Source organism: Mauremys mutica, chromosome 4 (assembly GCF_020497125.1).
Source record: "Mauremys mutica isolate MM-2020 ecotype Southern chromosome 4, ASM2049712v1, whole genome shotgun sequence".
NCBI lineage: Eukaryota > Metazoa > Chordata > Testudines > Geoemydidae > Mauremys > Mauremys mutica.
The window spans coordinates 14,636,371-14,651,743 of record NC_059075.1 but is presented as its reverse complement, the minus strand read 5'-3'; the positions used below and the strand labels follow the sequence as shown (position 1 = coordinate 14,651,743).

At 45.5% G+C, this 15,373-nt stretch overlaps 1 protein-coding gene across 1 annotated transcript in view; it reads right to left on the bottom strand.

Moving 5' to 3' along the window:
* Positions 1-15,373, bottom strand: part of SYT16 (synaptotagmin 16) — a 155,148-nt gene extending 139,775 nt beyond the window's left edge. The window contains exon 1 of the mRNA XM_045016693.1: positions 15,301-15,373. Within this exon, the coding sequence (XP_044872628.1) occupies positions 15,301-15,313 (13 nt within the window). The 5' untranslated portion in view covers positions 15,314-15,373. The remainder of the gene's footprint in view (positions 1-15,300) is intronic.

The window sequence follows — 15,373 nt, the reverse complement described above, 5'->3', positions numbered from 1 at the left end:
GCCCCCGTCTAGAGGCATACAGGTCAGGGGCCTTCATGATCATCTAGTCTGACCTCCTGCACATCACAGAATCTCACCCACCCACTCCTGTAATAGACCCCTAAACTCTGACAAAGTTACTGAAGTCCTCAAATCATAGTTTAAAAAGACTTCAAGTTACAGAGAATCCACCATTTACATTTGTTTAAACCTGCAAGTGAACCCCGTGCCCCATGCTGCAGAGGAAAGCAAAAAAACCCAGGGTTTCTGCCAATTTGACCGGGAGGAAAATTCCTTCCTGACCCCAAATATGGGAGATCAGTTAGACCCTGAGCATATGGGCAACACCCACCAGGCAGATACCTGGGAAATTATTCTCTGGAGTAACTCAGAGCTCTCTCCATCTCCTCCCTTGCCCAACTCATCTCTTTCAGGGAAACTCTAAGTAGTCAAAAAAACCAAAACATTAGAAGTTGTTTATTTCAGATGACACTGGGATCTTAAGGACAAGCTTCTTGGAAGTAGCTCGTTCATATTATGATCAAATTAACAGCAGACACATCTCAGAAATTGGCATTGCACATGTACCCTCTATCTGCAGTACCTCTTGGCTTGAAACGAGATTTTATAGTGGTTAATGGTTATGGAAAGATGCCAAGTATCGCATTACGGAGCAATAAGTCTCTTTGTGAAGCTTTCTTCAGAAGCACATGAGTATTCAGTCACTCGCAGCCCGATCCAGTGAGGTGCTGAGCACTTTCTGCAAAGAATAAGTGCCTTCAACTCCCCCTGAAGTCCACACAAGTTGAGGCCAACACTCAGCAACTTGCTGGAGGTACTCGGGCTCAGATCTTCAAAGAGATTTAGGCACCTATCTCCCATTGATTTTATTAGGAGTTAGGTACCTAAATATCTTTGAGGATCTGAGCTCAGTACTGTGAAAGATCAGGCCCCAAAACACCAACTGTTTAAATCACCCTGGAGTTGCCAACTCTCATGATTCTGTCATAAGTCTCACAAAATGTGCTGTTTTTAATAAAGCCTTAGCTCCTGAAGGCTTGTGATTACATGAGAATCTCAAGTTTCATTTACAATTTTTCAACAAGTATGGCTGAGTAAAGGTTGAAAACATGAACCTTAAAAGCTCAAAATCCAGAAGGACCTGAAATGTATCACTATTTAAAACCTCAGGATTTTGGGGGGGAGCAGATTCACAATTTTTGAATATTTGGGTTGGCAACACTGTAATCCTGACCAGCAACTTTTCTGGAAAAGCCACTATGATTATTTACTGGATTTTAATTAATCTTCCTCCAATGACTAATAATACCTAGAGATCTCAAAGTGCTTTATAAACAAGGTCAGCATTATTCATCAATGGGGAAACTAAGCCACAAGGTGGAGAAGTGACTGCCCAAGGTCACCCAGCAGGCCAGCAGCTAGGCCAGGAACAGAACCCAGGTCTCCTGAGTTCCAGTCCAGTGCTCTAGCCACTACACCAACAGGGATCTCAAAGGAATACTTGTAACAGGACAAACAAATGGATGACTCCCAGTGAGTGAGCGGTGCTGAGGCAGACTCTCTCCAAAGAGAGAGCCAGGAAAAACCTACTAAGGAACTGGAGAAAATTAAATCTATCCTTTATACCCAAGAACAACAACTGATGTTAGACACACATGCTCTGATGGTTAGAAAGAGAACTGGATCCTCACACTGGGCACAGCTGGGCAGAGGCAGTGGAAAAGGTGACCTAAACAGAGGGGGTCCGTTAGGGTAGGAGCGGATGTGTCGGATGTGGAAGGAGGACAGGGCCAAAGCATAAGTGATCTAGCCAACCCTCAGCTGCCCACAGTGGTCCTATAATGACCTCATAGGACCACTGAAGTTGGCATAACAACAACTAAGCTGCTCTAAATTATGCTGCTGGAGTTTCAGCTAGAGCTCTGTGTAATCCTGCCTTATGCCCTCCTATCCATCCCTCCCTCCTTTTCCCCCACACACACTGCAGGTGCCCCGGAGCCAACTATGACACCTTTAAGCCAGCCAGGAGTTGGCGGGGCGGGGGGTCCCTTTACGCTAGGGAATGAGATCTGCTCTAACTTACCGAGCTCGGTACTGCTGGTGCTCTCCCTATGCTGGGGTGATGCTCCTGTGACCAGCTACCCTGGCTTTAGGATGCACACTGATGGTGGATATTGGAACTAAAGCAGCTGCACTACAGGGGAGAATCCAAGCTGTGGCTTGCAAACACCGCAGGGAGATTTTCAGATCTCGACAAGAACAAACAGCACTGGTTTTATAGCCAACATTTCAAGGATGAATAGCTGTGCGCGTGTGTGTTTGTGCAGGCGTGCTCAGAAAAACTATTTTAAAAACAGCAACAAACGCCCTAACCTTTAGACCCAGAATTCTGATGCACAAGCAACTTACTGCAACCTAACTCTCTTGTGTAGACTAGGCCTCCCAAGCAACCCTCCGAAGGAAGCCGGTCAGGAGCGCACTCTATTCTGTGTGCTACACTTGGTGCAGGCCCAGCACACACATACCTCCTCAGACATGCAGCCAATATGGAGCTGCCTGCGTGCCTGTGATTTTACACATCTTTCAGCTCCATCAGATTGCACGGGCCAAATCCAGAGCTTAGAGGCATCACTTGTGTGGGGGGTTGACACTCCACCCATGCGAAGTTTTTCCCATCTGTGACGGATACATTATGCACAATACTCCTCAGTTAATGAGAAATCTAAGGAGTAATAAAATATCCCCACCCTTCCAGGTTGTAAAGCCCCATAAAGGGTATGTAGGCCTACTGTGCAAAAAGTCATCTTACCAGAGAAAAAGGAAGGGCTGTTGCAGGAAGACAAAACAACCCTGCCCTAGGGAGCAGCTGAGAGATCCCTTTCATGCAATGGTAGCCCTAACCTGAAGCGGTCCCTCTTACCACTGGGACAGCCAGGAAATCCCAATTTTCAGGGACACGTGGTCACTCTACAAATGAATTGAAAGGGGGTCACACAAAATGCAAGAGGGGACTGCAGCATTTCTGCCACATAATCCCTCTCCTCTCTCTCAGCAAAGCAAAAGGCGTGTTTACATGCTGCCTCCGAGTCAACCCGGCGTAGGGGGCATATCATGGGCAAAAAGCCAGCTTACGGTTTGCCTTGCACCTCACAGAGCCAGACCACAAAACACCGTCAGTGCAAAATGCTCTAATGCAAGTCAGGCATGCAGAATTACTGGTCTGTATCTAATCTGTGACTGCAATAGCTATGAAGAGGAGACAAGAAATGAAGCAAAAACATCGTGAGTAAACTGTTTGGACCTGCAGTTTCAGTTAATTGTTTGCTGATCATATAACACTGTCATCAGTCACTGTACTGGTCTATGTTACATTTAGTAAAGAAAATATTTAGGAAACTATTCTCCAAAAGGAGATCCATGGTAGATTAAAATACACACAAGTGGGACCTATTCACAGCCATTTTGATGGGTAAGCCCAAAACACAGTTGACAGCACAGATGTGAAATTCCTGCCCAGAAATAGATACATCTGCCAAAACAGGATGAGAAAAACACAGCATAAATTGTGTTTTCAGGCAGGCAGAAATATGATAGATTTGGGGAGTTACTCTCCTTTTTATTTCCAGACAGATCAGAATCAACCCCTTAATGAATAATTGATCACACACGCAATGCACAACAGCAATCAGCAATAGATCATACAAAAGGAAAATGAACAAGAAAGCTACTTACCCTCATTGATTAGGACATCAGCCTGTCTCAAGGAAATAAGGGATCAATGATGCTTCTTTTTAAATGTAGATGCTGCCTCGCATTTTCAGATAATTCCCCAATGGTGATTATTACCATTCTTATTTGCATTAGTGTAATCCTACAGCCCACCAATGCTGGAGAAGATCTCAGCCAGACCCGATGGTCTGATGTTCTCTGGTACACCAGGATCAAAAGAACACTCAGACACTAAAATGTTACAGAATGTTGCAGATGGCTCATTAGAGAAAGGATAGCACCATCTGGAATAAATCACTAGGGCATAAACAAAGTATAACATGGAACCTGATCCCGCAAACCTTTATTCAGGTGAGTGACTTGGCTTCTCACCTGAGTATGCACTTGTAGCACTGGGCCAATGTTAAACTGTCTCATCCACTTGAAAGTTTTGCTTAATATTTATTCTATTTGAATGCCTACAGTCTACAGAAAGAGTTTATGCACCCACTGCACTGTGACCACAATACACACTAGTGGCTTTGGCTAGTGCACACCAGATATTAGTATGACTTTGGGGGGTAGATTTTCAAAGCTCTTTAGGAGACTATAAAGATATATCACAACCAGGGGAGCCCATTAAGCTCTCTCTAATGTGACAAATGCTGCCTCCCCCCTTTAATTGTCTACCATTTCTTCAGCAGTACCACACCTCCTGCATTCCTCCTCCCAGAGGTGCACACAAGGTTGCATATATCCAGAGAGAACAATGTTAATTCCATGGGTTCTAAATTCTATGGGTTCTAAATTCCTCCTTGGGTTCTAAATTCTGATTACACTGCCAAATTAAAAATGAAAATTCCCCCTGCACAGAAGGCTTCCTTTTGAACACTGCTTCCATTTGAACACCGATCAAGAATTAAACAGTGATTTAAAATAATCTTCAAATGACATATCACTGAAGTTTTAATCCACATTTTCCTTTCAATGTTATTCCACGGAGACACGTTATAAGCACAAACAAAAGCTCTTTTAGAAAATTCAGTGTGTCCTGAGTATTAAGAAAAGAACCTATGATCACAAGCAATATTTTTAACTAAGCAGACATTTTTCAAGATTTGCTTTACAATCACTAGACAGACTGACACAACACAAGCCTCCAATTGGACAGGGAGAATTCAGTCAACAGAACATCAAATGACACAAAAATGGTTAACACAACAAAAATCAAGATATCTGAGCAGGTACTGGCTATCTGAAAAGAAGTCAAAGGAAGCATTTTTGTATGGGCCTGTGTAACACTGTACAGGGAGACTTTGGCAAACCAGTAAAGTGCCTAAAACCACTATGGCTTATTGTTAAAGGCGGCCTAGTCAGTAAGCTGTAAATTGGCTATTCAGCAATCTCAGCTCGACTAAGGCAGGAGGGGAGGGTGGTTTGGGGTGCCACAGCAAGGGCAGCTTGACCCCGTGTCCTTCCTGATAAAAATTGAGTTGAAGTTGCTGATACGTACATTTTAAAAGAGCAGGATGTACCCTCAGGAATATCTATTGGGGTCTCAAGGCTGCAAACCCTGGAAAGACCCACACCTGGTTAACCAATAATCAGAAGGAACCTCTTGCTGGATCATTGAAATTGCTTACTTAACAAGGTTTCTTTAAGGGACATGTCATTCTATTACTAATGTATAAATAAGGGGGAAAAGCTTGAGATAGTTGGACTCAATCGGGGACTCTTTTGGACTCCCTTTGAACTCTCCCTCTGGATACATCTCACGGTCCCCACCAGCAGACGGAAGATTTGGCCACCGGAAGCCTGCCACTGTGTCACTCAAAAGCCACACTCAGCTTTGGTAATTATCCAGGGCTGGGGGTGTGTTACTAACCTGTTGCAGATGTGGGTAAGTGCTTGAGTCCAGTAAAGTTTAGCTTTAAGTGAAAGCACTCTTGTGTTGCCCTGTTTGTGCCAGCCATCTATCGGTCAGACGGCCGTGTCTCCCCTGATTTATTTCCTGACACCTCCTCGCACAGAGTAAAAGTTACCAAGAGCTTTGGGTTGCAAGAACTCTGGGTAACACCATTCAGTAAAGTCTTGTATCTAAAATGCATATTCAATGGGCTGGTGCATTCCCTTCTCTGACAGCACAATACATGGTGCTTACCCATTGCTAGCCAAAAGTCGCAGGAATCATCTCCAGCAATACCACAACCCTAATGTCTTTATGCCATCCAGAGAGAAAAGGCAAGTCACCACGCCAGAGAATGAGACTTCAAATGTTCTGAGCAGTGACAGCCTGTTTTTAACAGACATCCACTAATCCTGCCTGCAAATTTTTGAGCACGTGTTTATTTGCCAAATCTCATCCCCACCCTTTGCACATGTATATGTGATGGCAGCCACCTTGCCTGGCACCAGGGATTGAAGCAGGGACCTTGAGAGCTAAAAATGCATTTCTATATCTTGAGCTAAAAAAACAGGCTCTGTAGATGGGAGCTGTAACAGACCCATATTTTCCTGTGGATTTCCCTCTCCCGCCACTCTCAGAAGATGATTATTCTGCTCACGTTCTTATCCCACGGCCATCACCGTGGGTGACTTGTTCAGATAAACCCACTTGTTCACTTAAGTCCAATTCAAACTAAAGGACTTTACAGACCCTTTAAGTCACAGGCTCGGGAACTAAAGGTGTGGGGGTATTGCAGCACCCCCAGGTTTTGCACAGGGTCCCGTCTGCCACCAGACCCATGCCCAGGGTCCCCACTCCCACCCAGGGGTGGCTCTACCTTTTTGGCCGCCCCAAGCAGTCATGCGCGGGAGGCGCCCCGGAGCCGCGGGAGCAGCAGACCTCCCGCGGGCATGACTGCGGAGGGTCCGCTGGTCGCGCGGCTCGGCTGGACCTCCCGCAGCTGCGGACGGTTCGCACGTCCGGCGGCTCCGCTTGAGCTGCCGCAGTCATGCCTGCAGGAGGTCCAGCCGAGCCGCGGGACGAGCGCCCCCTCCGCAGTCATGCCTGCGGCAGGTCCGGTCGTACCGGGGCTCCGGTGGACCTCCCGCAGCCGCAGGCATGACTGCGGCAGGTCCGCCGGCCCAGCCTGCCGCCCCCCCGGGAAAGGGCCGCGCTGGGGTCTGGAGCCGGCCCTGCTCCCACCACACTTGCACCCAGGGCTCTGCTCCTGGCCCCGCACCCGGGGTTCTGGCTGCCGGCCCCACACCCGGGGCTCTGCTCCCACCCGCAGCTGTGGTCCCAGCTGACTCACCCTGACATTTGTCTGCACCCCCGCCCAAGCCACGGCCCGGACAGGAGTAAGGGGGTGCAGGGTAAAAAGTTTGGGGACCACTGGCTTTCAACATCCCCACTGTAAAAAGTGTTCCAGAGTCATTGCTTTCAGTGAGAGTATGAATGGTCCATGAGTATGAATGGTCCAGTGCATTGATGTGCCCAGTGCATTGATGTGGGAGTTAAACAAAGGGGACTGAGTCATGGTACCACTGACCCGCATTGGGACAAGGCTTAAAAACATAGCTATGGTACGACTTCCTTCTCCACATCCACGAGATTTCTAAAGAACTCCAGATCCTTTATTCACCCCCCAAAGCATGCCTCACCGAAACGGTAGGCACTGGAGACTCTCCCATCTCAGGACCACACTTGCTGATAAAATTAGACCTGGCCTTATTGGAACTTTAAGGGTTAAATTATATTCAGTCACATCAGTGCCAACCCTATTGGCTTCATGGTGTACTGAACTGGTGCGACTGAGAAGAGAATGCAGATACTTAGCTGTGATATTAAAAATACCCTTACCACCCTTAGACAAAACTTCCATCTTAAGCACCCACAAAAGTCACCTGTGACTGGACCTACCTCAAAAACACTGGTAGCTTTCATTAAAGCCAGTAGAGTCATCTTTCTGCAGAGGAAGCACCAATCAACTCCAAGTCAGTAAGAATAGTCAAAACAGCTATGAAACACAGGTCTGATGAGAAAGTCACTTGAGCAAATGACAAGCTTATACCAACAGAGGAAGTGTCAAATGGACTCTCTCAAAGTATAATACCAACATGAAGTTTTCTGTATTTTCACAGATCAACATATTTTACCCATCTGTGGTCCACTGGTGCAGTCCTGTTGATATCAACAGGGCTAAATTCACATGGTAAAGTTAAGCAGAGGTATGAGTGTTTCCAAAATTGAAGCCTTGTAATTGTCGGTATTCTGGTTGGTTCTATAAATCTCCAGTTCTCTTTCGAACCTGGCTATGCTCTTTGCTTCAACATCTTGTGGCAATGATTTTCCTAGGCTTCCTTGTAAAAGCTGCCTTTTGACGTCACTGTGCCTCCTAAACAAGCCAAAGCATTTTACATTATTTTAAAAACAATCCACTCTATTTTGACATCTACAAAAGTGTTTCATAACAAACAAGGTTTGAGCCCATAAAACAGGTAACAATGGTCTAAAAATCTGTCACATTTGCACACAGCTGATTCAACCCACAGAACTAGGAGTATAAAACCAGAAACATGTTTGGAAACCTGTGGCCCTTTGCAGCTACCTGTGGAAACACAGAGACATGCCTACTCCAAGATTACCTGAACCTACTCAGACATTAATGTAAATACAATAAATCATCTTCAAAATAAATATCCAGAACAGGTGTTTAAAAAACTATGAATGTCATAATCAACTCCATGTGACGAAAAAAGAAAAATCCTAAAATATCAACTTAAAAAACTTCAAGAAGATCTGGAATTCATCTTCAATACAGAAACATCCAACATTTTCTAGTATTTAAAAGTGACTGCCTTAAACAGACTGGTGTTCTGATAGCAATTCTCCTCTCTTTCTCTTCTGATTCTTCTTTTCTTTACAGTTTATTCCCTCTTGGAACAGCTGCCATTTGATAAGAGTCTCATGAACCCTGAATGGATCTACTACTATGAGGAACAGACCCCTAATGTTAGATATGCATTAAAATTATTCAGGTTTTTTTGGTACTTGCTGGCCCTGACCAGTGGTGCAGCCTCAGGTAGGGTCAAGATTGCCATACACGCCCCTCTTTATTCCCCTCACCCCCAATCCTTGAGACAAAAAGGACAATTGATGGATCAGGGCTGCTCTAACATACACCTGGCTGCCGCTGGCCACCAGGAATCACTGACAAATAGAGATGCTCTGGTCATACCCCTTTCTGCCAGGGATGGCCCCCATGAGATGCTGCTGCCATAGAGGCCACTATGGGGGCTCTACTCCATCCACAACTTTCCCCAGGCCGGGGGAATCCTCAGATGCTCAGTTCAGCCAGCTTTGCAACTGCTCCGGCAACATGGCTGGTAAATTCATAAAAACCGACTCCCAATGTGCCAGTTAGATTTTAAAGCTGAAATCCAATTGGATAAATATCATAGCTACCATCTACATGGAATTAGCTTACAAATTATAATGTTAGGTTCTTCTCAGATCAACTTTTATCTTCAATAGTGTTTCTCAGATCAGGACACAGCTATTTGCAACCACACAGAAATATAATCAACAGTTTTATAAGTCATGTTTAGATATCCCAAACGTTCCAGCAATGTTTTGAACCCAAAACACACATGCAGTCCTGCAAGCAATTGTCACAGGTCAAAGTCAAGGCCCAGCAGCTGTACTAATCACCAGGACTTCTTACTACATTTAATTGTAATCATATCAATTCTTCACTATTCCTGATACACTTATCACACTTCAAATAATTCTCTCGAAAGTTAAAATGCACTTTGTCTTAAGGCACTCTTACGAATAGTCCGCTATTCCTTGTGCTTGGTTTGAGTGGAACTAGTTTATATCACCAAAAGGAACTACTTAAAATTATTGTTTGAGGCTCCCATAAGCCAATCTATTTGGATTTACAAAGGAGGAACATGCATATAGCATCACTTAGTTAAAATACGGAATATGGTTCCTTGAGGTTTCATTAGAAAGAGTACAGACTCAACAAGGAAACTTTCAGTTACTTCTATTAAAGACCACCAAGAGAAATACAGCCTCTGAAATGAAATCTCACCGCCACTCCTCAGTCCTTGCAAGCTTGTGATAGGGGAGAGCTAGTCACATGGTCTGGCCCAAGTGTCTAATAGCACTTTACGAGTTCAACAGCTTCTTTGGCGGGTTCAGCGAACTCTGAGATCCCACACAGTGATCTCAATTTTATACCCTGTTTTCAGGAATCGTTGGAAGGGGCAAATCTTCTATTTCTATTGGAACTTGCCAAAAAGGCTCTCACTTTTATTCGCTCTCAGGTCCTCTGTTGCTTTCTTCAACTTCTAGGAGATGGCATCAGTGTACAAATATTTGTAATCCTTTCTTCATCGCAGGCTGTGTGTGTTTTATTTAGGGCTGTCAAGCGATTAAAAAAAATTAATCGTGATTAATCGCACTCTTAAACAGAATACCATGTATTTAAATATTTTTGGATGTTTTCTACATTTTCAAATATATTGATTTCCATTACAACACAGAATACAAAGTGTACAGTGCTCACTTTGTATTTATTTTTTATTACAAATATTTGCACTGTAAAAAACAAAAGAAATAGTATTTTTCAATTCACTTCATACAAGTTCTCTAGTGTAATCTCTTTATCATGAAAGTTGAACTTACAAATGTAGAGTTATGTACAAAAAAACTGCATTCAAAAACAGAACAATGTAAAACTTTAGAGCCTACAAGTCCACTCAGTCCTACGTCAGGCAATCGCTAAGACAAACAAGTTTGGTTACAATTTGCAGGAGATAATGCTGACCGCTTCTTGTTTACGTCACCTGAAAGTGGGACCAGGAGTTTGCATGGATGGCACTGTTGTAGCCGGCGTCGCAAGATATTTATGTGCCAGATACGCTAAAGATTAATATGTCCCTTCATGCGTCAACCACAATTCCAGAGGATATGTGTCCATGCCAATGACAGGTTCTGCTCAATAATGATCCAAAGCAGACGCATGTTCATTGTCATCATCTGAGTCAGATGCCACCAGCAGAAGGTTGATTTTCTTTTTTGATGGTTCGGGTTCTGTAGTTTCTACATCTGAGTGTTGCTCTTTTAAGACTTCTGAAAGCATGCTCCACACCTCGTCCCATTCAGATTTTGGACGGCACTTCGAATTCTTAAACCTTGGATTGAGTGCTGTAGCCATCTTTAGAAATCCCACATTGGTACCTTCTTTGCGTTTTGTCAAATCTGCAGCGAAAGTGTTCTTAAAATGAACATGTGCTGGGTCATCATCCAAGACTGCTATAACATATATGGCAGAATGCAGGTAAAACAGAGCAGGAGACATACAATTCTCCTCCAAGGAGTTTAGTCACAAATTTAATTAACATTTTATTTTTTTAAAGAGCATCATTAGCATGAAAGCATGTCATCTGGAATGGTGGCCGAAGCATGAAGGGGCATATGAATGTTTAGCATATCTAACACGTAAGTACCTTGCACCACCAGCTACAAAAGTGCCATGCAAATGTCTCTTCTCACTTTCAGGTGACATTGTAAATAAGAACCAGGCAGCATTATCTAGTGTAAATGTAAACAAACTTGTTTGTCTTAGCAATTGGCTGAACAAGAAGTAGGACTGAGTGGACTTGCTGGCTCTAAAGTTTTACATTGTTTTGTTTTGCAGATATGTAACAAAAAAAATCTGCATTTGTAAGTTACACTTTCACAATAAAGAGATTGCTCTACAGTACTTGTATGAGGTGAATTGAAAAATACTATTTCTTTTATCATTTTTACAGTGCAAATATTTGTAATAAAAAATAATACTATAAAGTGAGCACTGTACACTTTGTATTCTGTGTTGTAATATAAATCAATATATTTGAAAATGTAAAAAAAAATAAAAAAATATTGAATACATTTCAATTGGTATTCTATTGTTTAGCAGTGCGATTAATCACGATTAATTTTTTTTTGAGTTAATCGCATGAACTAAATGCGATTAATTGACAGCCCTAGCTTAATTCATTTCAAGGACTGTATTTCTCTATTAACCCAGACCATTAATTGGAATTTCCCCCCCTACACACACACACACCACTTTTAAACAATTTATTTTACTACTGCAGAGTTATGCACTCGTTAGGTGATGATATTTTTCAATATTATTTTTCTTTCTGGTGCCATATAATTCATACCACCTGCAGACTGCAACAAACATTTAGGAAAAACGTTTAGTTCTTCTAAATTTAGTGGACATAGTCCATACATTCCTTATTTATAACTAATACCTTTTATTTTACATCCTTCAGGGATTACAACAGAACAAGAGACATTATATCGAAGAAACAAAGCAGATCATCTGCATACAGAGGGATGTATATCTGATTAATAAGGCAGACAAATTAACTTGGGGGGGATGAAAGATACAGCAAGCTTGACCCCCTACAAGCCTTTGTCTTTCTGTAGGTCACTCCACAAGCTATTCTTAACTGATTTAAAATTCTCAACTCATCTCTATTACTTGATTAACTTACAGGACACAATGGGTCACTCTGCACAGGCCAAGAAGATGTTTCCCTGGTTTGTCAAGCTGTGGGAGGCTCTTTTTAGCTAGTCAGAGGGGAAGACACATATTTGCCTTCATATATGTTATGAGATTCTTGCCCAAGTAACACACAATAACTTGAAGATTTTGTTTAAACATCCCGTTTCCTATTCCTGGAGGAAGATGTTAGAGGCAAACAAAGGTACATCTTTGTGATCTTGTTGGTGTTTTAGATGGGAGCAATAGAGGGACAGCTTTTTTTATTTAAGGGACTGAAGGCTCTATAGTTATTAACAGTAGATGCAAGGCATATTGACACCTATACATCTCACATTTGTGCTGCCAGGGCAGTGCAAAGCAGCCACTCTGGGGACGAGAAGCTGGCCCTTTGTATTTTCATATATTTGTAAAATATTCTAAAATATGATAAAGACCATTTTTAATTATGTATTCAGCACCAACACTGCCCTCAGGTCCCAGCTAACTTATAAAAGCAACAAGAGGAAAGTCAGCGTTTGACAACGTTGTCGTATAAAATTGAACAAATCAGGTCATTCCATAGTTCTTCTAAGGCCTCAATAAAAGCAGTGCACAACAATCTACATTTCATCTGGGCCTTGCCCAAGACAATCCGTCCTGAGGGAGATGCTCTTGAAAGAAATCAAGGAACAGCAGACATATTTAACTATCACTGTACAGTTAAAGGTAGAGGGAAACAGATGCCCTGAATAGTCTAACTGCTTTCAAAAAAGCTCAAAGTCAGGTTTTTGTTCTCGGCCATTTCTAACTTGATACATACCATCATTTAAAGAACTCTACTATTTTTCAAAAACAATTCTTCCCTCAGGCTATATGCAATGGATCAGTTAAACAACCTTTAACAAGTATTAATGTCTGTTTCGGTATAAAGTATGAAGACAAAGATTGGGATGGTGATTCAAAAAGCTTAGAGTACTGCCCTGAATCAAAGGTGGCACAACGCAGAACATGGTGACCAAACACTAGAGTGGCTTATATCAATTAACAGAGGTGGATATCACATGTGTACATATAAAACTACTGCAGCCAAAACTTAAGCCTAGACAGTTCCTGTAAGGGAAGCTGACCATTATTAGTAAAGGTAGTGTCTAGAGGCTGCAGCCGAGATCAGGGTCCCATCACGCTAGGACAGAGATGGGCAAACTATGGCCCGCGGGCCGGATCCGGCCCTTCAGGGCTTTGGATCCGGCCCGCGGGATTACCCCTGGTGGTGCTGCGGGCCTGGTGCTGCTCTCAGAAGCAGCCCCCGGGCCGGGAGGCAAAGGGCTCCATGTGCGCACGCAGAGCCCTCTGCCCCCCACCCACCCACCCACCCAGGGGCCGCAGCACTTCCTGGAGTGGCGTGGGGACAGGGCAGGCATGCAGGGAGCCTGCCCTGGCCCTGGTGTGCGCCACTGCCACCCCGGAGCCACTTTAGGTAAGCGGCACCGGGCTGGAGCTCAAACCCCTCCTGCCCCCCGCCCCCCAACTTCCTGCCCTAAGCCCTCTGCCTGTACCTCACACCCCTCCTGCACCCAACTCCCTGCCCTGAGCCCCTTTCTGCACTCCTGTGCATTCCAACCACCTGCCCTGAGCTCCCTGCTGCACCCTGCACCCCGTGCACCCCAACTCCCTGCCCTGAGCCCCATCCTGCACTCCGTACCCCTCCTGTACCCCAACCCCCTTCCCTGAGCCCCCTCTTACACTCTGCACCCCTTCTCTGCCCCAATCCCTTGTCCTGAGCCCCTTCCTCCACATCCCGCACTCCACCCGCCCTGCCCCGGCCCTGCATACAATTTCCTCACCCAGATGTGGCCCTCGCCCCAAAAAGTTTGCCCACCCCTGCGCTAGGAGATATATGCACAAAAAGTAAGAAGCAGTCCTGTCTCTCAGGAGCGCCAGTGGTTCTCAACCTGTTTACCATTGTGGATCACATATGCAGCCCACAATGTGCTATGTGGGCTGCATCCAAAACTATGTGTATGGCCCTGAGGATATCACATACGCCGCAGCTCTGTGCTGACTGGGCTGCATGCAGTCCTTGGGCCACAGGTTGAGAACCACTGAGCTAGACTTTTGGGGGCTTATACTAAACAGCTGGGCCTAAGCATGGGTGTGGTTTGAGGAGGCAGGGGGGCACTGCAGTGCTCCCCAAACTGCAAGCTTCAGGCAGGCACGGAATTTGCCCCCCATACACAGCCCCACTGGCCTGACTGGAGGAGCCCCCCTAATGCAGACGTCAATCAATACCTACGGGCCTAAATCTTATTCTCTCAAATAAAATGAAATATAAAATCACGTCCATAAAAAACCCCACTCTTCCTGCCTGTAAAAATGGTGCCACTGAATAGCTGGCAGGTAGCTGAACTGGGCCTGCCTGATTTTCCTCATTCTAGCAGCAGGACGGGCCCGAAAGGCAAAAGTTCAGTGGTAGGCGCTGCCTTTTACAGCCAACATCACTATCACTGGAAGCCCCTCTCCTAACAGGTGACATTTCTCTCTGCTCTGGTGACCACAGGAAAATCCTGCCTTTTTTAGCAAGGCTTCCCTGAGCCCTGCCTATAAAGCCCCAGGCAGTTTTCCTGCCTAGCAGCAGGTGCAGGGCAGGGGAAGAGACCTGGAGAAAGGGGAAGGCCAAGGGCCGAGGACATGCCAGGCAATTCTCCCTCTCCCCATTGCTCAGAAGGGTGCAGGAGTCGTGGGGGAGCTGGGGCAGGTGGGGGGTGGGAAGGCTGAGAGGGGGGAGGGTTGCAGCCCGGCTAAGGGAGGCGGGGGGGGGGGGCGCAGAGAGGGCTGCAGGCAGCTGGGGGCCAAGGGGATTGAGGAACTAGGGGCTGGGGGGGGTTGAAGCCGGGAGGGGCTGGGCAGAGGAGCGGGGCTGGCAGGGTTTGGGGGCGGGTGCTGGGGGGGAGGGAGGTTACGCTAAAGGGACAGCGGGGAGGCGGGGCTGGGGCTTCACCCCTGGCCAGGCCGGTCCCCCCGGTCCCAGCCAGCCATCGCCGCAGCTCCCCGGCCGGGACAGAGGCGGAGGGGGGCCCCCGGGGCTCGAACTTACTGTCGGTCGCCATGGCCCAGCCCGCAGCCGAGCGCGTCTCTCCCCGCCGGCTCCCGGCGCCGCCTGGCCAGAC